The 25,578-nt window shown below is 43.3% G+C and overlaps 1 protein-coding gene across 1 annotated transcript in view; it reads left to right on the top strand.

Annotated features, from left to right (window-relative positions):
* The window catches only part of PIEZO2 (piezo type mechanosensitive ion channel component 2), a 251,957-nt gene that overhangs the window by 200,687 nt on the left and 25,692 nt on the right, over window positions 1–25,578 (top strand). Inside the window, exons 28-39 of the mRNA XM_052660420.1 lie at window positions 1,359–1,602; window positions 3,931–4,027; window positions 4,984–5,143; window positions 5,793–5,882; window positions 7,781–7,902; window positions 8,891–8,962; window positions 13,113–13,219; window positions 14,443–14,541; window positions 17,910–18,024; window positions 21,793–21,852; window positions 23,745–23,911; window positions 25,110–25,276. Coding sequence (XP_052516380.1) covers window positions 1,359–1,602; window positions 3,931–4,027; window positions 4,984–5,143; window positions 5,793–5,882; window positions 7,781–7,902; window positions 8,891–8,962; window positions 13,113–13,219; window positions 14,443–14,541; window positions 17,910–18,024; window positions 21,793–21,852; window positions 23,745–23,911; window positions 25,110–25,276 — 1,500 coding nt within the window. The remainder of the gene's footprint in view (window positions 1–1,358; window positions 1,603–3,930; window positions 4,028–4,983; window positions 5,144–5,792; window positions 5,883–7,780; window positions 7,903–8,890; window positions 8,963–13,112; window positions 13,220–14,442; window positions 14,542–17,909; window positions 18,025–21,792; window positions 21,853–23,744; window positions 23,912–25,109; window positions 25,277–25,578) is intronic.

The raw sequence follows: 25,578 nt of genomic DNA, 5'->3' as shown, positions 1-25,578 counted from the left end.
TGAACCCCAGGACAGCCAGGGCCTCAAGAGCTCCCAGGAGCCCTGGAGGTCCTCCTGGTGTTGCCATGTTGTTCCCACAGGCTTGGTTTTATGATTTCTGAACCCAAAGCAGGTCAGGCTGAAGAGTGAGGGCCGGGGCTCCCTCAGGAGGATTCACAGCTGCAGGCAGGGAAGGGAAATGGATGGAAGGCACATGATGCACAAACACGTGTGCATAAGCACACACACACTCACACTCAAACATGCCAGCAGCCTAGTTCCGCCGACTTTAAGTCACACACATTGGGAGGACTGTAGGCGTTCAGATCCCACAGCAGGACTGAATCCCTGACGTTACCTGTGTGACCGTGGAATGCTGAGAAACACCCACATCTTATGCACTCTCCAGTGTGTGTGACATCAAGGATGAGTGAAATATAGTTTAAAGAAAAATCATGGAACTCTTCAGAAGTGTTGAGTATTTTAGTCTAAGAAGAGTATAGTCCAAAAGTCCACGTCTGTGACAGTGTTCTTCTCAGTTCAGTTCAGTTGCTCAGTCATGTCCGACTCTTTGCAACCCCAGTGGACTTCAGCACACCAGGGTTCCCTGTGCATCACCATCTCCATCACCCTGTCCATCACCAGCATTCTTCTGGGGACCATTTACTCCCTAACCACGCTGAAAACAATGTAGCATGTATTTTATCAGAGATGACTTAAGAACTCCCACAAAATAACAACTCAGTTATCAGGTATCTGATGCACAATTGGTGCTTCTGTGCTTCTCCCCAAACTTGGGAAGAAAAACAACCAAAGCAAAGCCTCCATAGCCTAGAGACTCTGAGCAAATGAATCCAGATGGGTCATGGCTTGTAGGCACGACGTCTGTCCGCCGATACCCAGCTGGGGAAGCTCCCGGAGCTCCACCACTGGGGGATGATGGGGCCCGAGCATCTGCCTGTCTGCAGAGTGAGGAGTGGTCCCACAGAAGGGGCCTTGGCTCAGCCCAGGAAGGTGCAGGGAGAATGCTGACAGAGCCTGTGAGCTCCATGTCGATGTGTAAAAAAGTGAAAGTGGTAGTCACTCAGTCGTTTCTGACTCTTCAGGTACTAGGCAGAGAGCATTGCTGCTTGTGGGAAGTTTGACCCCAGTTTGATGATAATAAAAGTGCACATGGCGTTTTCACAAAGTACTGCTCTGTCCATCATTAACTGGATGAGGATTGCACATGGACCAGCTGGCAATCAGAGCGCCCTGTCTAGCCTGTGCCTCCAGGCCAAGTCAGGAGGAGGATGTGTGAACACGTTCCCTTCCTCGACTAGACTCTCCCGACTTGGTCTGTGCTGCAGTCTGTGTTGTCTCTTGGTTTTGCTGTCCAGGTCGTACCTGGACATGTCCAAGGTGGTCATCTTCAGCTACCTCTTCTGGTTCGTGCTCACTATCATCTTCATCACCGGGACGACCCGCATCAGCATCTTTTGCATGGGCTACCTGGTGGCCTGCTTCTACTTCCTGCTCTTCGGGGGCGACTTGCTGCTGAAACCCATCAAGAGCATCCTGCGCTACTGGGACTGGCTGATCGCTTACAATGTCTTCGTGATCACGATGAAAAACATACTGTCGGTAAGTGGCTCGTGCCATGTAACACATTTGCGGTCCCAGTGCAGAGCAAACAACCCATTCAGTGGTTACTGAAAGCCCTCAGCCCCTCATGCTGCTCTCTTAAAAGCCCCGAATAGGATGCTGGCAAACTCAGAATTGGAGTGACTGTTTATTACTCTTTGTTTTGCTGTTTTAAGCAGAATCCTTTTTGCTCATGTCCACCCTCTCAAGGACAAGAGGATATGTATTTGTAGGAAAAAAAAACTCTAAAATGTATTTTTTCAATTAAAATCGATCCCTTCTGAGGAATGATTGGATATCACTCCAGGACAGGCTGCACGTGGCCCTTTATGAGTTGAAATAGTCATGTGATGTCTTCACAAATTATATCCTGTTGGCTGGAACTGACTCTCTTACTGGGAAAACTCTGTGCAAGTATAAATATTGATAGAATAGTCAAGATTTTCCTTGACACCATGTCGGGTACAGATGGGAGGGACAGGCCCCCAAAGGTGCAGGTGTTTCATGGTGCCCTGATGCTCGGGTGGACACGGGAGCTTCATGGCTGCGCTAAGCACTGGTGTCTTGACTTAAAAACAGCTAAGATAGTTCAGGGTTGAGACCAACACCTCCTGTCCACAGAACGAGGCTGATTCTCTGTTAAATTTCCACCTTGCAGGCCACGGTGTGGCTCGTCCCTGGTAGATAAACTGCCCATGCATCATCCCAGAGTCATGTGAAATCTTTTAGGCCACAAAGATACCTTTCAAGCTATTTATTGTGTCAAGAAATTAAACAGTGACCTTTCAGGATCTGAAGGAGTTAATCCACCTCTAGCTCTGATTAAAACTCAATCCCAGGGCCTGCCCCTCATGGCTGTAACTGACAGAGTGTTAGAAGAACAGTGGTGGAATGGGGTGGGAGGTGAGAAGTAGTTTCTAGAAGGAGGGTATATACATTTACCTATGGCTGATTCATGTTGATGTATGACAGAAACCAACACGATATTGTAAAGCAATTATCCTCCAATTTAAAAATTAAAATAAAAATAAAAGAATGGCTGCCTACCTCTCCCCTTCCTAACACTTAAAGATGAACTCGCCAGGCAATTCTACTGGAAAGCATTTGACTTTGGGTCGGGGGAGGCATGTGCATTGCTGTGTTTAGAGCTCTGGTGAAGCCAAGTCTATGTAACCATAAGTGTGTATTTGAAGAATTTATTTTTTCTCCAGTCCATGAGAATGGTAAGTTTCTAATTGGTAGTAAAAGTGAATTTTATTCCTCAGTTGGACTCCAGCAGTGCGTGTTTGCCTGTGGGGTGGTGTTGAGAGTTGTCGGGCGGGGGTGAGGCAGGACAGGAGGTCACTGTTTCTCCTGAAGTCAGTCTGATGGGCGGAAACTGGCACCTGGGAGCTGATCCCTCCCGACAGCTGTTCCTGGAGAGGGTGTGACTGTGGAATCCACTCACTCATTCATTTATTCTGCAAACCCGGGTTTCAGACCTAGTCTTCACTTTGCTTTTTTGCTGTTTAGTTGCCCAGTCGTGTCCATCTCTTTGAGACCCCGTGGACAGCAGCACATCAGGCTTCTCTGTCCTTCACCATCTCCCAGAGTTTGCTCAAACTCATGTCCACTGAGTCAGTGATGCCATCCAACCATCTCATCATCTGCTGTCCCCTTCTTCTCCCGCCTTCTGTCTTTCCCAGCAGCAGGGTCTTTTCCAATGAATCGGCTGTTCACATCAGGTGGTCAAAGTATTGGAGCTTCAGCTTCAGCATCTGTACTTCCAATGAATATTCAGGGTTGATTTCCTTTAGGATGGACTGGTTTGATCTCCTTACTGTCCAAGAGAATCTCAAGAGTCTTCTTCAGCACCACAGTTCAAAAGCATCAATACTTCAGTGCTCAGCCTTCTTTATGGTCCAGCTCTCACATCTGTACATGACTACTGGAATAATCATAACTTTGACTATATGGACCTTTGTCAGCAAAGTGATGTCTCTGTTTTTTAATATGCTGTCTAGGTTTGTCTCTGCCCAAATCTGAGTCCTGTGCTCACCCATTGGCTATCACAGAGTCAGGCTTGTTCCTATGATGCTCTAAGTATCCTGTTTAAAAAGAGAAGCACTTCCCAGTGCAGAGAGCACAATGCTGAGGCTTCTCCACCTTGCTGCTCAGGTTTAACTCCCAGAAGTGAAGCATGAAGCGCTTTATTGAGTGGCACTGGATTTTAGGAGCCATCAGAGCACTGAGCCGCAGGGAATTCCTGTACATGTTGGGATTGCAAGACATCAACCTTATTTTCTGGGTACAGAGTCTCAGGATACTTATTTCCCATTTGTTTTTCAGATAGGAGCGTGTGGCTATATTGAAAAATTGGTTCAAAATAGTTGCTGGTTGATCCAAGCATTCAGCCTGGCCTGTACAGTCAAGGGCTACAAAATGCGTGAGTATGAAAAGCAGATTTGGGAACGGAGGGACACAGAAGGGAGGGCAGAGGTAGAGTTTTAATTTAAGTATCTGGGCCAAAGCCCCTGAAGGAAGGAGATGAAGGGACACCCAACTCAGTGTCTTCAAGGAGCTGTGGGCTGATGCTGCCAGGCTATCTGTGGTCAGAACACCCCACCCTCAAGATAATCTTTGATCTTCGACAAATGTCCTGTCCCCCTCCCCAAGCAGGTCTTTAGCAACTCCCTGCACTTCCTGTATTTATGATGGGAAGGATCACAGATGCCCACGCACATCTGTGGCTGCTGTAGTGGGCATCTTGGTCATCAGAGGAGCTCTACCTGCAGACCCCACACCGTGAAGCTCAGAGAGACCCCATCGGGTGGAGAGCTGGGAGGAGTAACAGGGTGTCTGCAGTTAGACTCCCTTCCTGCTGGAGGTGGGACTCCCATTCCCACCCTGTGCCTCTTGCGTCAGAACCCTGGACAGCACCACTGTCCTCTGTTCTCCATGGCGCCTGGAACCTGGCGCTTCCCCATCCTCACCCTGTCCCGCCCTGCCTTCTGGTAGGAGGATGAAGAAGGTGCTAGAGCTTGTTCTGATTTGGGGTCAGACATGGTCTTGGCACCTCTCCTTCCAGTAGACTGTGGCTGCTCTTCTAGCTACCCTGGGAAGGGCCCATTCCCAGAACACGTCTTGTTTGTGCCGAGATTCCCCTGGCATTGGGACATACAGATGCAATTTCTCCCTGACTTTTCCTCCTGAGCCCTAGAGTATCCAGAGCTCACTTGTGGTCAGCCTTATGAACTGGACTGCGAATAAATCCACTCACAGGGACTCAGTGCCTCGGAAGTTTGCTCGTATGTCTGTGTGATCGTATCACAGAGCTTATAAAATAACAAGGAAAATGGGTATTCATTTTAATTTTTTTCTTTTTCTTTTCCCCTCCCCCAGCTGATGATGACTCCTCCTGTAAACTGCCCAGTGGGGAGGCAGGAATCATTTGGGACAGCATATGCTTTGCCTTCCTGCTGCTGCAGAGAAGAGTGTTCATGAGTTACTATTTCCTGCATGTGGTGGCAGATATAAAAGCCTCACAGATCCTGGCATCCAGGTGGGTCAGGCTGTGGAATCAAGGGATTTCTCCTAAGAAACCTACCAGGAAGTGACATTGTACCTGACCAGCTGTCTGAGCTTGCTTGTAGAACCCACAAGAAATTAAGACACGTTCCTTCCAGGAGAAGTGATCCAAGGCTTTAAGATCTAGAATAGAAGAGCAAAGAGGAAGACTCTGGAGGGAGTTACACCTTACCAGGACTGGGATACCCTCAAAGTTCAAAGACAGACTGGACATTGAGTCCCTCAGTCCAGACCTCAGTCCTGGAGTAGCTCCTTAGGACCTCCTGAGTCAGAACAGAAGCAGAGACCACGTTGGTCCAGAGTCTACTGCACCTTCCCCAATCTCTGCCCCCTCCATTTTAAGGGGAAACTCCTGAAGATAGAGAGAAGCATATTCATCTGTTACCTTCCAGAGTGTAGCTGGAGGAGCCCCTTTCCCCAGGGGAGGCTGGAGGCTTGTGGTTCTGTCCGTGGGGATGGGGCTTCTAGAGGGGACTTGGGACCCCCAGCCCCAGCCCAGAGACTCCAGGCAGCAGCACCCCGCTCCCCCTGCAAACATTTTCTCTCCCTTAGTAACCATTGTCAGGGAAAGTGACCAGTACTGATAAAAATGCTCATTCATTCTGCTTCTGGCTTTCCTTTAGAGGGGCCGAGCTTTTCCAGGCCACCATTGTGAAGGCTGTGAAGGCCAGAATCGAGGAGGAGAAAAAGTCCATGGACCAGCTGAAGAGGCAGTAAGGATGCTTCCCTTTCATTTGGGGTTCTCCTGATCCTGTCCCACCAGCTCCTGGCTCCCAGGGAGCCCCAAGCCCTGAGGAAGCCATTTGTGGTGACCTTCACACCTGCCCGGGTGTTTGCTCCGTTGTCCGAAGGAGGATGCAGGGGAGTGGGAGCAAGGGGAGGAGCTGCCATGGGCGAGACCAGTGTCAGTCCTAGTTTAGATGCTTCTTCCAGAGCCCCCAGCATGTTTCTGCACTCTCTGAATTCCAGTTTCCTGTTTTAAATTAGGGCTCAGTCCTGCCTGATCCTGGTAAATATTAAACAAGCTAGTGAATGAGACTGGGTCGTTCCCAGTGACTCTGACTCGGAGAGAAGTCCATCGTGTCTGTGGGTGAAGCGAATGAAATGGGGTTCTTACTTCAGAAGGATCTTTAGAGATTATATAGTCCAGTCTGAGGAGAAGCTGCTGACGCACATAGATGACTTAAAACCCACACTAACTGGAGCTGGCACTAAAAATACACCCACATTTCCATGTCCGGCTCACGGCCTCCTGCCCCACCATGCCATCCTGGAGAACTCAAGCAACGGACAAACTCCACCCAGGAGATCTGAGAAGTCTTTTTTGTTTTAAATTAGCCCACTGAAAATAATTATTTTCTTGGAGTGAAATCTCCAGCAGTAAGTGGAACTTCTGTGGAAGGCTAGTGCCTCACATGTTTGGGGCCAGGTTTAAGAGCTGATGGCCATAGAATTGAAAACCTAACCACTTTCTCCAGGAAAATGGAGAGACTCTGTCAGCCCACCAGGAAAGTTCCCTGAGTTTCTAAGACTAGTTCATTCCATCCTGACCTCACCTCCCAGCTTCTTTCCCTGTGCAAAAAATATTTGTCAGTATGAATCACACTACCCCATGGCATGGTTATTTTCATAATCAAAGATATGAGTTATATAAAATATATATAATGAAAGTACAATATGGTATAGCTACTGCTATTGTTGTTTCTAGCTATCTAAATCAGCTCTAGAGAAATAGCAAATTTGAACCCATATGTCATATGTGTTCCTAATTTCCCATTAGTGAGACCTCTTAGTATAATTTACATCACTGGATTTTTCCATGTCCTTAAATGAGAAGTCGGAATAAAAAAAAGAATGAAGGCAATGATCATTGCTAAAGACAAACAAATAAGGAAAATACTATTTAAGATGCCCAAAGCAGAAATGTCACTTAAATTAGTTTTAAAACTTGGGCCATACATTTAGAATTTTAAGAAACCAAGAAATGAAATGTTTTAGGACTTCGTTGGTGGTCCAGCACACTTCCACTGCAGGGGCAGGGCAGAGTTTTGACTCCTGATCTGGGAATTAAGATCCCACATGCTGCACAGCGTGGCCAAAAAAAATTTTTTTAATTAAAAAAAAAAAGAAATGCTGTCATTCAAGAGGACATATGGGGGAGGTGAAGCGCAACACTGCAGTTTCTGAATAGACTTCCTGAATAAACAGACAAAGAACTACAATACAATGTTTCCCCAGATCCAGTAAGAGATTAGATGTGATACACAGAAAGTCGTGGGGTCTGATAGAACACTCGAGAATGTTTGAGTAGCACCTTGCTATTTACAAAACAGTTCTTACATCTATATGTCTTTTCACTTGATCGTCACAACTATATGAGGTAGGCAGTATTTTTTTTTTTAAGAAGAATGCAAACCTGGGAGAATAAAAGAAACAAAGAGACACTTGTTGCTCACAAGCAGCCATCCACAAGTCCCAGCTGTTGCCAGTCCATCCACGATTTTGGCTGTGTGCATAGAAGTGTAAAGGTAGCTGGGTGTGGGCTGTGTGCATAAGTGTGTGGTAGCTGTGGGTGTGTTCTCGGCATTGCTGCTGCTATTTTGTTGTTCAGGATGGACCGCATCAAGGCCAGGCAACAGAAATACAAAAAGGGTAAGGAGAGGATGCTGAGCTTGACCCAGGAGTCGGGGGAAGGCCAAGATCTCCAAAAACTTTCTGAAGAGGATGACGAGAGTATGTTGAAATATTTCCTTCTTCACTCAGTACCTTGATGTTGAGTAAAAACATGATCTAGGGTAGGGCTGTGAAATAAAATTGCTATTCATTCTAGTTTTACGTTCCAATTGTGGGTGGAATGTGTTTGTTTCAGAAAGTACATATTTAATAAATCCATGACTTTATGAATAGCACCATATTTAGCAAGATGACTTTAATATAAACTAGCTTCCATTTCACAGACATGTGCTCCTGAAAAAAATAGGATGAGTTGGCTTCATTTGTTCCTTTAGGGAAGATATGTGGTCTACTGTTGTCTTTGATTTCTATAAGTTTTATACAAAAACTAAATACATAGGCCCCTGAATAACAGTAGTTAAAATATTCAATTATGATCTGTTCCAATGAAATTTGAGATGAAATACATATTTATTATATCTAAGTATAGATTTGTTATATCCAGTTAAGTTTAAAAGTTCTTAAAGACACTTGCATGCTTTTCTATTTGAAAGGAATGAAGAAATAATACATGGTATTCTTCCAGTGCATAGTATCTATTTCTCAACAGTAAATTGATATTTTCCAACCATGCATTAAAATGATCACAAGAGATATTTCTGGTTATTGGAATGTACGTATTTTAGCAAATTATTTGCCACTAAATTTTTCTGTAATATCTGGGTGGTGCTTCTTTTTGTTAATTCTGCGGAAAATTCAATGTGGGATGCATTTTTGACAGATAATCCTCTTCTTATACTTTTTATATGCCTTCAGTCACTAAAAAGAAAGTGAAAATGTGGCATTCTGTTAATCAAATACTGAATATTTACCTTGTAGAATTGACTGCTGAACCACATAAATGTTCAGTCAGTAGAATTTCTTTTCCTGACCTTGGGTGTACTTTTGCAATATGTCTAGATTTTGACAATTGAGTTGTTAAAGCGTGGTTTTCAAAGTTTGTTTTCTCACTTCCTGAGAATTAATATTTGGACATATTTTATTTTAGGAGAAGCAGACAAACAGAAAACCAAGGGCAAAAAAAAGCAGTGGTGGCGGCCTTGGGTTGATCATGCTTCCAGTAGGTTTTTCTTGATCCTCTTCCGATTTCATCGATTCTAACCCTTATATCCTTGACCAGAATTCAGGCGTCCCTGTGACCTGTGTGTTCCATGCATGGTTTGATGCTTGTGACTTGATAGGAGGGGCAGAGGGGAGAAACACTGTGATCTCTGTGGGTCTCTGAGCCTGACAGATGGACTCTTCCAGAGCAGTCAGCCGCCTCCCATGTGGCTCATGTGTTCCTGAGCACCACCCATGGGCTCAGAGAGGGAAGAGGGTTTGATGGCTTTGTTATCGGATTCTGGGGTCCAGGGCTCTGCTGAGGTGTGTTTGTTCCATGGCTGAAAACCCTTATTGAAAACGCATTTCAGCTCCTCCTGGAACTCTGAATTTAAAGAAAATCACTGTATTTGGAATGTCTGTGACCCTCTTTGAAAAGCACTAGCACTAGGTGTGAATGTGAACGACCTACCCACCCCCCGCCCCCTGCCCCCGCCTCACCTCCACCGCTCTGCCATTCCAAGAGCATTGATTCCATTTTTGTAAGGGTAGTTGGCAATTTATTAAGCACAAAGATGGGGATACCTTAAGACAGTCACTTTCTCACCCTGCATCCTCAGTTTCAAAAAAGCTTTAAAACTACCCTCCAAATCCAATGCCTGGTGTGTGGGTGGTCTCAGAGTCACCAGAGCTCAGACAGGACCCTCCAGAGCAAAGTCAGATGATGGTTTTGGAAAAGCAGAGCTCGATAGCCACACAGAGTTGGTATGCTTCACCCTATCACAGAAAAAAAGAAAAAGAGTGAGTAATTGCGAAATGCAGCGGCTATGCCTGCTCCCCTTAGCAGAGGATGTAGCACTTACTCTTGGCAATGGCATTCTAACGGAATGATCCATTTCAGTCTGGCCCGCTTTGAATTTGGTAGAATACTGAATAATTATTCATTATCTTGCAGATTACTCATGATGTCTTCAGACTTTCATGTCTTGTATTGTGTCTTGATTACTGCAGTTTATGTAATCAGACAAGTAGTATCACAAGGTCCGTAACGTCAACAGGATGGTGTTCAGAATCAGTAGGAAGTTAGTCAGAATCCTTTCTCTCACCTAATTCTTACCATCATTTAGATCTGGTTTTGGCCTTTCACCCAAGAAATAATTTCCTAAAATCAGCAAGCCAATTTCAGGAAGTGATATTCAAATTTTGCTCCATATACCTGGATGTAATAAAATGTAATCCCAAATACTAAATTTAGCATTATGGCATGAAAAAAATACATGAGTTCTAAAGAGTTTCATTTCATCTGCTGCTCAAGTCAAAAGACAAAGATTCAAGCTGGATTTCTGTGTGACCCACTGTCTGCTGGCGTGTCAGTCATGCCAACAGTCTCCTGTGCAGACATTGTGTGCCAGTTTCTATCAAGTCACAAGTACACTGTGCCAATCTTTCTGTTTTTAAAGGGCCCTTTGCCAGTTTAGAGAGACCTATCCATTTCAAAATGGTGTCATACTGATGTTTTGTCCTTTAACTGGGGGTATATGCCCGCTGTGGTTATCATGAGACTTTCCTTTGCTCGTGTAAACATTGCATTTTGGAAGGAATTGGATATGGTCTTCGATCACCACCTTATGAGTTGGTTATCCTTGAAAGAACTTCCTCTGAATGTTGTTGACTTTAGAGTTTCTGAGTCATTTCACCCTCATTATATCAAGTTCTTAAAGACTGGGATTACACTACCTGTGCCTCGTTATAAAACTTCCAGTGCAATGATGCCGGGGTATGTGTCATTCATAGTTTGGAATCAGATACTTCTTTTACAAGCTAGGGAGGAAAGGAAAGGAATTGATGTGTGGCTTATTTTATAGACAATGACGAGTTCCAAAACCTATCTTTAGATTTGGAAGCACTTTTTTGAAAGCCCGTTTTCCAATCTCTTGAGTCATTGGGCTTTTAAATATTTCTTAGAGGTGCCAAGTGTAAGAATAAGTGTCTTTGGAATACCCTTTGCAAACTTATTGATGATACAATAATGTTGCTGTGTTATTCACATTATTGGTGAGCATCTGCACTTTTAACATGTTCTGTAGGTGACATCCTCCCAGTTCCATGTCTATATGCACACAGACCGTCGCATCATTGCTGTTCAATGATACCTTCCATGCTGGTGAGATGCACTTGTTTCCACATCAGTTCTGTACAGCAGAATCAGTGACAAAAGCCTAACTTTGTTGTCAGATATCTGAAATACAAGACCAAGTCCCTGGTGTTACAGGTGGTGGGATTTTAAAAGCCAGCTGTCAGCATGAGTGTCCATGGTACATACACGGACCCAGGCTGGAGGCAGGACCCCTATCAGAACTCACAAACATAAATATAAGAGCTTCTCTACTTATTATTAGCAGATAGAACTTCAGGAAATATTATCTAAGTTTTATTTCAGTGACAATTTATAAAGGAATAGGAGATTTTTAAAACATTTTCTTCCCTTTTTAATGTGTTAATGGCACATGTCACATACAAATTGGCAGCATCTTTCAAACAATAAAAATCAATGTATGACTGCTCACGATGAAAACTGACTTCAGTAGCCCCGTAAACAAAAGTTCTTGAAGGTATGATTGAATACAGTTGAAGCTATTGTTGATTTTAGAGCCAATAATGAGGGTAAAATGTTCAGTCCTAGAAATCTCGGTGTTTACCAAATGACCACGTGACGTCAAGTCCGTGTGACTTTCCAGCAAATCTCTGAGCTTATCTGAAGCATTACTTTCATGGTCTCCATCTCGGTCCAATGTAATGCTGTGACTTTGGTTCGTTCTTGCTTATTCTTACCTTATGTTGAATTGCATTTATTTCCTCAGGCCTGGGCCCAGTTCTCTGGGCTTGGTTCCTTCTTCAAAATAAACATAACAAATTACAGTGCTTCTGTTCAAGGATATAAGGCCCAATTCATTCATTCTGCATCTTCATGGATGAAGGTTTCAGATATGTCTGAAAACATGGGCAAAATTACTCACTATCATGTTTAGTGATAACAACCAATTTTCAACAAGCCAAGGTTTCCTGTGACCTTACAGTGGATAAGTCCAGAAGATACCTAAAGACATCACATGATGTCATCCAAAAGACACCTCAGCATTTGAAAATTCTAATATAACTTGAAAATACGCATATGTTTTCCTGCAGTGACAGTACAGTTTTTGTAGCATCAGAGATGCACATGCTGGGTCTCTTTTCTCTGATAAAATAGTCATCAAACTGATAAAGATTCCATTCTCAAACTTCTTGAGCTCTCTGAATATTTCAGCTCTCTAGACTGCCTCCGTGCTTAAGACACAATACGTCTTTGCAAGGAAAATGCCAGGCAAGGACCATCCATACGGTTTGTGCTTTGTGTCTGTGGTCAGTACAGTTCTCCTCAAATTTCAGTAAGCAACTGGGGGGCTCACTGTTGACCAGAAGCCTAACAGTGCTAAACTGTATGGATCTTGTCCACCTGGCTCCTTCCGTCCTAGCCTACGAGTAGAAAGAGCCAGAGTGTGGTGGTGGTGTTTTTGTGATTGTGCTTTCTTTTTTTTTTTTTTTATGTTATTTGCCCGTTTCCTCCTCATGATAATGTGTGATATAAAGAAAAACTCTTTTGCAAATGTCTTGCGGCCTGTGTTTTGGCCTGTGTCTGCACAGTATAAAGTGAAGCAGAAGGTGGTGACACGTGACTCCTGGTCCCTAATCATCCTGATTAGCTTTGCCATGGCAATTTGTACCCATTCAGGCAACGCTGAAGCTTCCGCTTCACTTTGACCTTCTCTGAGGTCCCAAAGTGCTGAACTGTGACATGACGATAGTTTTCAGTCCTCTGGGCCATCTTGGTAACAGAACTGGTTGCTGCAGGCTTGATCTGGTGCACCCATGTACAATTTCCTGTGAAGAAGGAAGAAAACGCCAGATGAACCCAGCAGCGGCCAGGTCCCCTCCATGGCCTGGACGAGGCCTGGTGCTCCGCAGACCATGTAGCTCAGCCCAGAGTGAGGTCTCCTCATCTCCTGTTTCCTCCTCCCCACCGATGCCTTTGAGGGACAATTTATGTGTCTTTGGGGGCATTTCATAAATACACCCCAAACTGTCTCATATTTCTTCCAAGAAATAAGTACATATTTTGTTTTACTTAGTGGTCAGGAGTGGAGATTACTATTTGTTTGAAACGGATAGTGAAGAGGAGGAAGAGGAAGAATTGAAAAAGGAAGACGAAGAGCCCCCCCGGAGGTCAGCCTTCCAGGTAACTATGGGGATAAGGACATCACAGCCTTGGTTGGTTGAAGAGGTTTTCTTTCTGACAGACCTTGACCACAGGCCTCAACTTCCTGTGCCGTGTTCATGCGTGGTGGCTCCCAGAGGTTCTAGTTCACATCTGAAGTCGCGTGGTTCTCACTGACCTGTCCTGCCGCTTGCTGTCACCATTCCAATTGTTACTGCCAGAATTCCTGCAAGGACACTGGTCCAGCCAGCTGTTCATTTGCATAAAGAAAATTTCTGGTGCTCTAAACAAAATTAAGGCTGCCCTGGGTGTACTTCGTTTCAAGCTTTGGATCACTTGAGTGGACTTCCAGTTCCATAGGTGAAATAGCTGACCGTGAAAATAAAATCCTCGCTTTGTTTTGAAAACAGTCATTTTGAATTTTGAAAATCAGTTCCCTTGGTACTTCTAAAGATTTTAGACTGTATTAAAATCATAAAAACCTCCAGCCCAGTTTTGACGTTCTCAGCTTAACTGCCTCTCTTTTTCAGAACTGCCATATCGTTCTTGGTGACATGGGTCACCAGCCTGGTAGCATGTATCCAGCTATTGTATCATCAGTGTCTGTTAAAGATGTGGGCTCGGCAGTAAAGTTACATATGGGATGAAAACTCGGTAGATTTCCATTACAAGGGAGCAGACATAGGGCTGTTCTTTCCCCATTGTTAGACTACAAGGCACACAGATGGACACCCGGCCAGTCTCATGATGTGTCCATGAGGCCAGTGTCGGCTTGCTGGCCAGGTCTTCCCAAGCTGGCAGCTTACCTCCACCCTGTCTTCCTAGTGAAAGTGAAGAACTGAGTTGTTCGCGGGGACACTTTGCTCTGATGATGCTCTGTCACTTGCCCCATTGCTGCCCGCGTGTGTTTCTTGATGACGCGTGTGCATGTATGCAGCTGGCTTGCTCAACACTAATGACTTGTTTATTTTTATTCCAACGAGTTTCCTTCTAATTCTCACTCATCAGGCAGCAGAGGAGAGAGCAGGTCGTCTTCACCATTTTTACAGATTACATGAATGATAAATCATTTTCTTTATTCCTAACCTACAAGCAGGGCACGTTTTATTACACATTCAGCAATGAGCACGTTTTAACCCAGTCAGTATAATTGTAGAGCCAAACTCATACTGATGTCTTATATTAAGTGATTGGTTTTTGGTTTTTTTTTCTACTAATTACTCTTGCTTTGTCCTTCTTTGTAGAGAGCTATTGGGAAGTTTGCATCAGCCATTTTAGCCTTGCCAAAGTCTATCATTAAACTTCCCAAAACTATTCTTCAGTATTTAATCAGAGCTGCAAAGGTATTTGACATTTTACTGATGTGTGGTGTGTGGCCCTCCGCTCTGTAGACATTTAGATGGGCAGATCCCCGCTGCCCCACATCTGCGTTTTCCCTGTTCTATACATCTTACAATGAAGGAATGAGAAGAATTTAAAATATTGGGCAAACTTTTCCAAAAATCATTCTGAGAAGCCAAATTCCTTATTGTGGTGATTCTTGTTTTTCAGTCAGCATCAGAGCTGATTAAAAAATAGAGGGAGAAAATGCAGATACAAATCTTCTTGTAGTTTTGCCTAAGTCATGTCTCATGTTAAAAGGGTCACGTCTGGTTGCATGCATCAGGTATGATGTGTCAAAACATGACCATTTTCTCAGAAAGCTGGTAAAATTACAGACAGGAGAAAATGACTCGTTTTGCTCCGTCTCCTTTTGGGCTCCCAGTTAAGCCTGCATCTTCCTAAATTGGACTCTTCTGGCATCATCTGCCCGAGTTCAGTGTCTCTCTTCACTGGCCTGAGCTGCTGTGGACGGTCCACCCAGCCTCCACAGTCCGCATCGTCAGAGACTCTGCTGAATGAACTGCTACAGTGATTTGTTAATTCACACAACACACAACAGAAAGTATCTAGCTACCTCTGCTGTGGTCATTTCGTAACTGCAAACCATAAATAGTGACTCACTACTCTTGTGCTTTATAGAAAGCCGCTTCTTCTGCCTCAAACTGGAGCATACACTTACACTAGCAAAATGCTCCACAAGAGTGTGGCTAGCAAGGGAGACCAAGGCTTCTCACCTTTTACCTGGGGGTCTTGTTTAAATGCAGGTTATTTAAATTATATCAGGTCCAGAGGGACCTGCAATTCTAGATTTTTCTCAAGCTCTCAGGTGAACCTAAAAGCTGCTCTCCCTCGCGTAGCACAGTCTAGACCCCTGGGTTTCTTCCCCTTTTAAAACGCCAGGGTTCTGAGTTCTAGTTTAATATTCTCTGTTGCTACTTCCTTGGGTTTCTTTTCTTTTCCCCTTTTATGACTGCCTTATGTATCTTTCCATTCACATTTAAGAATTTATATGAAAGATTACAATGTAATTATCCCCCATCTTAGTTTAAAAAATTATCTTCTTACCAACAACATAAAGTTCTGGATCACAACTGGATTAAAAAACATTTTAGAAAACTTAACCAACTTCGGTTACAGATCTCCACTTCAATAAAGTCCTCTCCTGTTTCAAAAAGTAAATCCTTTTTGTGTAAGAAGTTTTTAGTAAAAGGAATCCCATTTCCCTAACATTTAAGATGAAATCACTGAGGGTGGACTCTGAGATGAAGTTGGGTACAGGCTAGTGGCAGCAGCAGATGGAGAAGTCGATGTCATTTATACACATTTTCGTGTGTTTTTCTACCCAAGAGTAGTTCTTCATGTGTCTGTTCTCCAGAAATACCCGTGACACACTGGGTGGTAGGTACCACTGAGACTTCAGAATTGAGACATTTCAGAAAGAAGCTTAATTCGGTGTCTTAACTCAGTAAGAATCGGGATGCTTCCTCTTCCTCCTTCATCATCAACTTTTCCCAGAAATAGTTGATCTGATCCTCGGTCCAGTGTTCCTGGAGCTGTAAAATATTTGTACTTCCAAACATGGACATGAAGGTCATTTTCCTACCAATGAGGACTTGTCCTAAGATCCTCCCCTTCCCTCCTTTCTTCAAACACTCATCTCAGCGAGGAAACACCAGCAGGATCAACCACTGAAGGACCACGTGTAGAACCAGGAACACTGTTTTAATGAGGCATCATCTGTGTGGCCAGAGCCCTTTCTACATACAAGACACCTTCAGTTCTGTCCTGAACCCGCCCCTGCTCTCTCCTCCCCTCCCCTCGTTTCCCAGGAGTTTCATTTTCCTTCAGAGCAAAAGAGTGTGCACCTAGTACACTCACAAATCTTGAATCACTTTCTTATTTTCCACTTTGGCATTTTTGCATTATCCAAAAGCAATATTGTAATACCACTATTTTAAGGAAATGTCACAGTATGTATTTCTTAAGCCTGAAAAGTTCTTTCATTTAGCAGTTCAGATTCTTTTAAAGAATCAATATTTTGCTGAAGCAAGTTTGCCTATTAATGACCTAAACCTCAGAGATATTGTTAATAGAATCTCCAGTTAACATGCTCAATAAACATCAACCATAAATTCCTTTTTCTGGTGCTTCTTCTTCAAATTGCAATTCACTTTTCCTTTTCAAAATATGTTTCTGGCATAAACTAGGATAACTTTTTTGACTCCTGGGTTTATTATTCAGAAACTATACAGATCTTGTATGTGTGTGAATTGCCCATAAGATTCAGATTTCTACCTGTGAGGAAATGCTCTGACCTAGTAACCCACAACCTTTACATTTCCATGGATGGAAAAGTTGAACTCCTCTTTACTTCTACGATGCCAGTGGTATATTTACACTGTGTTTTTCAAGGATTTCAGAAATCTGAAAGTAATATAGAATAAAAGGAAAGTGTTGGGGTATACAAGTGCCCCTCCTCCTTTATCTTCATGATAGAAACCCAGCTTCCCTGAGACCAGCTGTGTTCGTGGGTGCACGTTGAGCATGCTGCCCGGCTTCATGGTTGTGGATGGCTGACTTTGCATTTCAGGGTTTTCTTTCTGTTCCTTCTGCATGACTTGGGACACTGTTGGTGGGCGGGACATTCAAAATTGCTCTGTTGTGGTTATTCGTTGTCATTTATTAATGCTACTATTTTCAGCTCTTGAACGAAAATGACAGAAGGCAACCTAAAGCTCCTCTGTTCTCCTTCCATCCCATGCTGGAATAACCTCTTAACCTTCACAGCACGTTATCTTTCCTCTCCAAATAATGATCAATCTACAAAGCTCTTTCTCAAGTTGTTGTAATAGTTGTTACTCACAAGAGAGAGTATCAAACACACAAAACTAATTTCCCAAAGTAAATGAACAAAAGATGTTTCTGTCTTGACTCAAACTTTATATGTCAGGAGAAAATGAATGACACTTAGCCAGGCTTCTAGCTTAGCCCTAGTATGTGTCACACAAGGAAATCAGGAGCTAAGTGTCAGAGATATAGTAGGATGGGGGGATGGGGGAGAAATGGGTGTTCGTGGTTCCAGGGAATCTCATGATTGTCTGATACTGAACAAAATACATGCCTATAACATCTATTTTCGCATTTTACTTCATAGCCAGTGAGCACTGATCAGCTCAGTATATTGAGAGGTATGAGAAAGGGAGGTTTAATTCATGTTGAGAGAAAAATATGTATATATTTCTGAAAGTCAGGAAGCTTGATGTTGGTCCCTTTTTCTTTAATTCAATTTATTAAAAATTCAGAAAATAATGAAACTTTCTCCCTTCAGTTTGTTTATCATGCCTGGATAACTGACCCTAAAACAGCACTCCGACAGAGGCGCAAAGAGAAAAAAAGATCTGCAAGAGAAGAACAGAAAAGAAGGAGAAAAGAATCTGGGGAGGGTGAGTGATGAAGAGGGCTGCAGCTGACAGGCATCGGACAGAGGATAAGCTTGGGAGGAATGAAATTTTTAATGTCTAAAAAGCACAAAGACTTTTACTTGCCCTTCATTTCTCAGGTCTTGGAATAAATTAAAACATGAATTCGTGCTGAGATACATTTTATAAAATGGAAAGAGAGATAGAAGCAAAATAACCCCAAAGAAAGTAGAAGCAAAATAATAATTTTTAGGTGGCAATTAAGTTGTCGAAAAGACATAGAAGACCACCTGACCATTAAGTGAAAAGCTGTTCTTGGAAAATAAGAAAGATGAAACTTTAGAAATTTGATCAAGAAAAAAAAGGGGAAGCACACTTAGAGAGCAGTCAAGGACCCAAAATGGAACATATCTACCAGTGCTGTATTCAACACTATCAATTCATTCAAAAACATATGATAGAAACATGTTTCTAAGGGGAGGAAATGACAACAAACACACCAAAACAAAGTTAAAAAGCAAGTGGGAGCTCAGGAAAAATGTGTTCATTATATATCAGACTAAAGATCAGTGTTCTGGCTATATTAAGAACTTCTGAGAGTCAGCAAAAGAAAAATTCAGCCCAGTGAATGAATGGGTATGAAAAGTAATTCAAGATCAGAAAATAGAAACAGCCAAAAGAAGCTCAGTTTCACTAAGTAGCTCAATATGAGAAACGTAAACTAAATATTTTGACATTCTGCATTTTTAATCGATTGGATTAGCAAGAATGTAAACATAGCTCTGTTCGGAGCTAGAGGAGGCGTCTGTGTCTGTGGTATTGTAAACAGCACCTCCACTTTGGAGAGCAGATGTCGATCTGAAAATTTAAGTGTGTGTCTCCTACCGGGGATCCATCCCACCTCCAGGTGTGTGGCTTCACATGAGTCGATATTTGCACATAAGCACAAGCACAACGTGGGCTTCCCTGGCAGCTCAGTTGGTAAAGAATCCATTTGCAATGTGGGACACCTGGGTTTGATCCCTGGGTTGGGAAGATCCCCTGGAGAAGGGAATGGCTACCCACTCCAGTATTCTTGCCTGGAGAATTCCATGGACAGAGGACCCTAGTGGGCTACAGTCCGTGGGGTCACAACGAGTTGAACACAACTGAGCAACTTTCACTTTTTTCACGTTCACAAGCACATGTGTCTAAGAATATTCATCAAACATTATTATCACTAATGAAAATTTGGAAATATCCTAAATGTCCACGTAAAGCAGAACCAAGTAAATTATGTGACCAGTATATTACAGCATACTATTTAGTAAGTTAAAAAGCAAAATGAATTACTTTGAACCGACATGGAGAACAGTTCCTGACATACTGTTAAGTGAAAAGCATGCTGACATGCACATTATGAAACCACTTACGAAACGAAGGAAACCAAAGTGCCTCCAGACAATGTTTTGAGTTTTTAATGGATGCATGTAATCGTGTATAAATGCACAAGGAAAGGACTGGGAAGAAAACTTAGCCAGTTAATTGCTGTGGTGACTTCTGGCAGAAGAGGTGGGGAGGCTGAGAGTAAAGGGTAGGACTAAAGAAACCTTCAGGCTTGTTATATTTTAATTCTTTACAAAGGAAATGTGTATATTGATTCTTTGTGAAATTAAAAATGTACTCAAGCAAGAAAAGAAAAGGAAAACATAACTTCTAATGGAGCTCTAATTGCAAAGCTGTTCTCTTTTTTGACCATTCTGCTCCCTGCTACCTCCTGTGGCTTTCATTTTATTTTACTTGATTGGTTTAAAAAGGCAAAATTAAGATGCTGAGGATGTAGCAAGTCAAGCAGTAAGGAAGTGCATGCAGTATAGCCTGGAAAACTACCCTAAGGCACCAAATCTTTGCAGGGGTTTTGTTTTCTTCAACCCCTTTCCTGGGTGTACATACCTGTGGGCAGGTACTGTTTCCTTTGATTCAAAAATGAGTCCATGCTGCACAGATTCTCCTGTACATTCATTAGCAATATATCATGAACACTTCTCCAATTAAGTATTTATAAAACTATATCATCCTTTTTTAATAGCTGCAAAATATTCTGTAATATGGATATGCATAATTTATCCAACTCCTCCAACACTAATAGATATAAGGTTTGCTTCCAAATTTTTGCCACAATAAATAACACTATCAAGGATTTCCTCACACAAAAATTCATATGTAGTCATGTGTGTGTGTGTGTGTGTGTGTGTGTGTGTGTGTGTGTTTAAATGCATGGCAAAAGCAGGATGAACACACACTTTCCCCAAGATAGATGATCAGAAGTGGAATTTCTGGGTTAAAGTGGGTGCTTTTATTTTTTTACTTTAATAAATATTTTCCCGAGAGACTTTAGAAATTTAAGCTCCTCTGTATGAGGTGTAGGAATGTCTATTTCCCTGGAGCCTTGTCCTATGGGCTGTTACTACTCTTTTTATCATATGTCTTTCTCAAGGATGACAAACGGCTTTTATTTTCATTTGAATTTTCCTAACTAATAAGGTTGAATATTTTTTATTTCGTATTTTCTTGGTTTTGGCGGTAGGGGGGTGGGGGGTGGCTTCCTTGGTGGCTCAGTTGGTAAAGAATCTGCCTGCAGTGCAGGAGACCTGAGTTCGATCCCTGGGTCAGGAAGATCCCCTGGAGAAGGAAATGGCAACCCACTCCAGTATTATTGCCTGGAGAATTCCATGGACAAATGGAACTAATAAGGTTGAACATTCTATTTCATATTTTCTTGGTAAATATTAAAATGAAAAAATTTTGAATACAAAAGTAAATAACTTTTACTTTCAAATCCAAGATTTAAACATTTTTATCACATTTCATATTCTATTGGATTGTCTTTATTAATCTAGGAGATATTTATGTTAGGAATATTATCCTTTTTTATGTGTTACAAGTATCTTTTTTTCCAGCCCAGTGCTTATCTTTTAGTTCGTATGTTTTCTAAGCAAGGTTTAATTTTTTTCTGATGTCAAGTAGGTCTCTCAAATAGGTTTCTTTTTGGAATTTCTGTATTTTCATCTTGCTGAAGAAAGTCTTCCCCCCAGATGTTATGCATATGTTTTCTTGTATTTCCTCTTAATTTTATTTACCTTTTGAATTTTTATTATTCTTTGAAGTAGAGATCTATTATGCTAAGCCTGTTTGGTAAATGAATCTTTCTTTTTCTATTAATTTAAATGCTCCTTTTGACAGTGTTAATTTCCCATTTAGTCTTAGGTATGTTTCTGGGTTCTGTATTTTGATCCTCAAGGTGTTCAAAATTGTATATAACAGCAGTCAGCACACTTTTTCTATAAAGGGCTGGATAGTAAATATGGTAAGCTTTCACTGTAAATTCCTGTTGCAACTCACCCTGCCTTGGAGCAGATTCGAATGGTATGTCCCCAAGTGGGCATGACTATGTTCCACCAAAATTTGAATTTTATATAATTTTCATATGCATAAAATATTCTTCTTCTTCAGACTTTTTTTCAACTATTGAAAATATAAAAACCACTCTCAACTCACAGGCCGTTAAACAGGAAGCAGGAAAGATTTGACCAAACAATTTGGTTTACCATCCCCAACTCCATAATACTCATTCTGAGGTCAAGTGAGGAGAATCTGAAAGCTCAGAACTCTGACAACTCTTCTCTGGGAGCTCTTCAAATAGGCCGAAAGTCCCAGATTTCATTATAAAATTCCTCTCAGTCCAGAAGTGTAGCATCGGTGTTAATTTACCCTGAAAGAATGTAACTCATGTTTCTTGGACACTCTTGGCAGGTCCTGTGGAGTGGGAATACCGGGAAGATGAGCCAGTCAAAAAGAAGTCTGATGGACCAGGTAACAAAGTAAAGACGCCCATCAGCAGGGGAGGTGGGGGCGGGGGGTGGGAGTGGGACTATGTTTCTTGCCCAGATGGTGCGTGAGGAAGGCTGCCTGGAAACAGTGAATTAAATCCTGTATCTGGACTGTGACTCAGTCATCAGCATCCCTTGAAATCTCATCTCTAGTGAAATTGCAAAGGGACTCTGAAAATCAGACCTACCTTTGCATTGTGGGATGAGATATCGGGTTAGAGTCCGTGTGTAAAGTCCTTTACCCAAATGTCTATGAAAGGACGTTGGGAACAAATTATAAATGTCCCAGGGAAACCATCAGCATAGAGGCACAAAAAAATATTGGCATTTAGAAGGCATGGAAAAGGAGTGAAGTGAGAGGTAGTTTCAGTCCCTGGGTGGGGAAGATCCCCTGGAGGAGGAAATGGCAACCCACTCCAGTATTCTTGCCTGGACAATCCCATGGACAGAGGAGCCTGCAGGCTACAGTCCACAAGGCTGTACAGAGTCATACACAACTGAAGTGACCGAGCACGCATGAGAGTTAAGTACACTGGGAAATGAGCAGCCTCCAGGGCTTGGGCTGACTCCTCCTTTTAGGGAAGAAATCTGAATCCCAGCGTATCTGCTCAGGACTCCACACTGTCAGGGATAGAGCTCACATCTTCTCACCGGTGCCATGTGGGCTTCACAGAGCCTGAGACTGGGGGAAAGATTTCTCCACCAGGAAAAAAAAAAAGAGAAACAAAAGCCTCTGAACGCAGTGAACCCACATGCCTCTCTGGCCCCACAGCCACATGGCTTCCTCTTCTTCAGGGCTGGCAGTCCTGGGTGCACCACTTACCCACAAGCAAGGTGTTCAGGCTCTTTTGTGCTGGAGACAAATACATCCATGGATGCCATCTGTTGACACAAAACGAGACTTCCCAAAGGCTCTCCAAGCCCTCGGAGGCACGGTCCTCGAAGCGGGCCTCCATGTGCAGACAATTGGCTTTCTGTCTGTGGGGCAACACCCTGTTATTCCTGCAAACCTTTTCCTGGTAACAGTGCCCCTGCTTTGAGTAGCCTGTCTCCTTCGCCATAAGCTTTACACACATTAGCTTGTTCAACTCCCTCAAAGCCCTCTTCCCCACTTAACAGAGAAAAAACCAAGGCAGAGAAAAACTAGCCAAGTTTCCCAAATCTACACGACCACTCGGAGGCAGAGATGAGCGTCGGAGGTGAGCTGGTCACACGCAGCTCCCCTGGCAGGTCCCAGTCACAGCCAAGAGGAGGGAGGTGGCCCAGGGTCAGTGGGCATCTCAGCGCTCCTATGGTTTGGAGAGGACTGAACACACAGTCAGAATTTTATAGGAAGCACAGCTTGGTGTCATTAAATACATATGAGGAAGATGATTCAGGGGTTTGGATAGAGTCTTAGTGTGTAGACTGAATTCTGTACGAAATACCTTTGAAAGGTGTTCAACTACAGTTCAGCTGCAGTGGGAAACATCAGAGTCATACTGAACCAACAGAACAAGAAAACCATTAAAGGAACCAATTACTTGGATAGATTCAGACTGTTTCTGGCCAGTAGCAAATACCCTTGAGTGCAGGCTGTACTTCTAATCAGACCTGGTGTCTCTATATGGACCAGTTTCGACTGAAGCTTTGACCAAAGGTTAACAATTCTATTCGAGTTTGGTTTGGGTGCTGCCGCTGCAGGTGTGGAAAACCCTGCCCACTACTTCCATGCCTGTGCCCACCCCACCCTCTGACCATGGCCCTGTCTCTCCATGTCAGGGTCAAGGACAAAACCAGGCAGGTCTGCCTTTGGTAAAACACCACTGCTCCACACACAGCACCACGACCAGGGGTGCAGTGTCCCTTTAAATCAAGTTCTCTTCTTCCTCCTAGACAACATCATCAAGAGGATCTTTAATATTTTGAAGTTCACCTGGGTCCTGTTTCTGGCAACCGTGGACAGTTTCACAACGTGGCTCAACTCCATCTCCAGGGAGCACATCGACATCTCCACTGTCCTGAGGATTGAGCGCTGCATGCTGACCAGAGAGATCAAGAAGGTAGCCCTGCTCGAGTAGCCCTGCTTCGCTCCTGGCCGAGTCACCAAAGTTCTGAAAGCCAGGCTCCAGACCTCCACGGGGGCTCAGACAAAATCCTTCCTCCCAGTCTTTGCATAACCCCTCTGCTTCTTTGGTATATTTCAGTCTTTTCCATGCTCAGAATGATAATACACACACTACACACACACACACACACACACACACTCACACACACACACATACTCACACACACTCTCACAGTCCTAGGATCTTGGCCAGTGTGTTCATTCTGTCACCTCTCGTCACCACGGTTCCCAGCTGCACTGGTTCTGTTGTATCTCATAAAGGATCATGCGCTTTAGTCTGGGAAGTTTGGCCTGAAACTTCTCATAGGGAAAATTAGGAATATACACATGTGGAGGCTCAGAAGGTAAAGAACCCGCCTGCAATGCAGGAGACCCAGGTTCAACCCCTGCGTCTGGAAGATCCCCTGGAGAAGGGAATGGCAACCCACTCCAATATTCTCGCCTGGGAAATCCCATGGACAGAAGAGCCTGACAGGCTACAGTCCATGGGGTGGTAAAGAGTCGGACGTGACTGAGTGCCTAAGACAAAACATAGCCATAGGTGGTTTATAGATTACATTTGAAAAAAAATAGTTCATGGCTGGAAAGTTTACTCTCACTTAGCAAAATTATCAACGTGAAAAGGGATTTCTTTTTAATTTTTTAATTTTATTTTTTGAGGTGTGGATGGCATATACCATTTTATTTATTTCAAGCTTATAGTATAATAACTTGGTATTTATGTATATTGTAAAATGATAACCACAGTAGATCTAGTTACCCTCCATCACTGCACCTGTTATAAATTTTTTTATTGTGAAGAAGACTTTCAAGATCTATTCTCTTAATAACTTTTCAATACTCAATACAGTATCGTTAACTCTAGTCACCATTGCCTCCCCATGATTTATTTATTTATTTCATAACTGCAAGTTTGTACATTTGACCATCTTCAGCCTTAAACTAGGAAGGGTTCCCTGCTCAGCATGACCCAGTAGCATCCGGCACCATTAATTCAGTGAGCTGATGTCAATCCTCAGCTTGACTAACTTGGCTTTTCATCCTGCTCAAGGTGTGTGTGATGGCGGAGGGTTGTCCATACTGAGAAGCACTGACATCTGTGCAGGGCTGTGACAGTGTCTCCCTCTCCGCAGGGCAACGTCCCAACCCGGGAGAGCATCCACATGTACTACCAGAACCATATCATGAACCTGTCCAGGGAGTCGGGGCTGGACACCATCGACGACCATGCTGGCGCTGCTGCGGGTGCACAGACTGCCCACAGGATGGACAGCTTGGATTCCCACGACAGCATCTCCAGGTATGTCACGTGCTCCACAGCAGTGCTCTTTCTGCAGGGATGACAGAGGTGAGAGGTGAGGGGAGAGGTGCAGGCTAATCAGAACCTTGGGGTGCCCAGCTGCTCTGGGCTGACTCCATGGGCATGGCCCAGCAGAGCATTGTTGCCCCTGGTCCGAGCAGAGAGAAGCAGATATCAGTAATGAAGTATTAGAAAGGCCCATATGACCCACAGGCCCACGACTGGGATTTCCAAGCTCGAATTAAGTCAGATGAGCCTCCTGACACAAAATGAGTAACTGTATCAAGAACTGCATCTTCAAT

Source organism: Budorcas taxicolor, chromosome 22 (assembly GCF_023091745.1).
Source record: "Budorcas taxicolor isolate Tak-1 chromosome 22, Takin1.1, whole genome shotgun sequence".
Taxonomy (NCBI): Eukaryota; Metazoa; Chordata; class Mammalia; order Artiodactyla; family Bovidae; genus Budorcas; species Budorcas taxicolor.
Note: the sequence above shows the minus strand (reverse complement) of the source record. Positions and strands in the feature narration are given on the sequence as shown.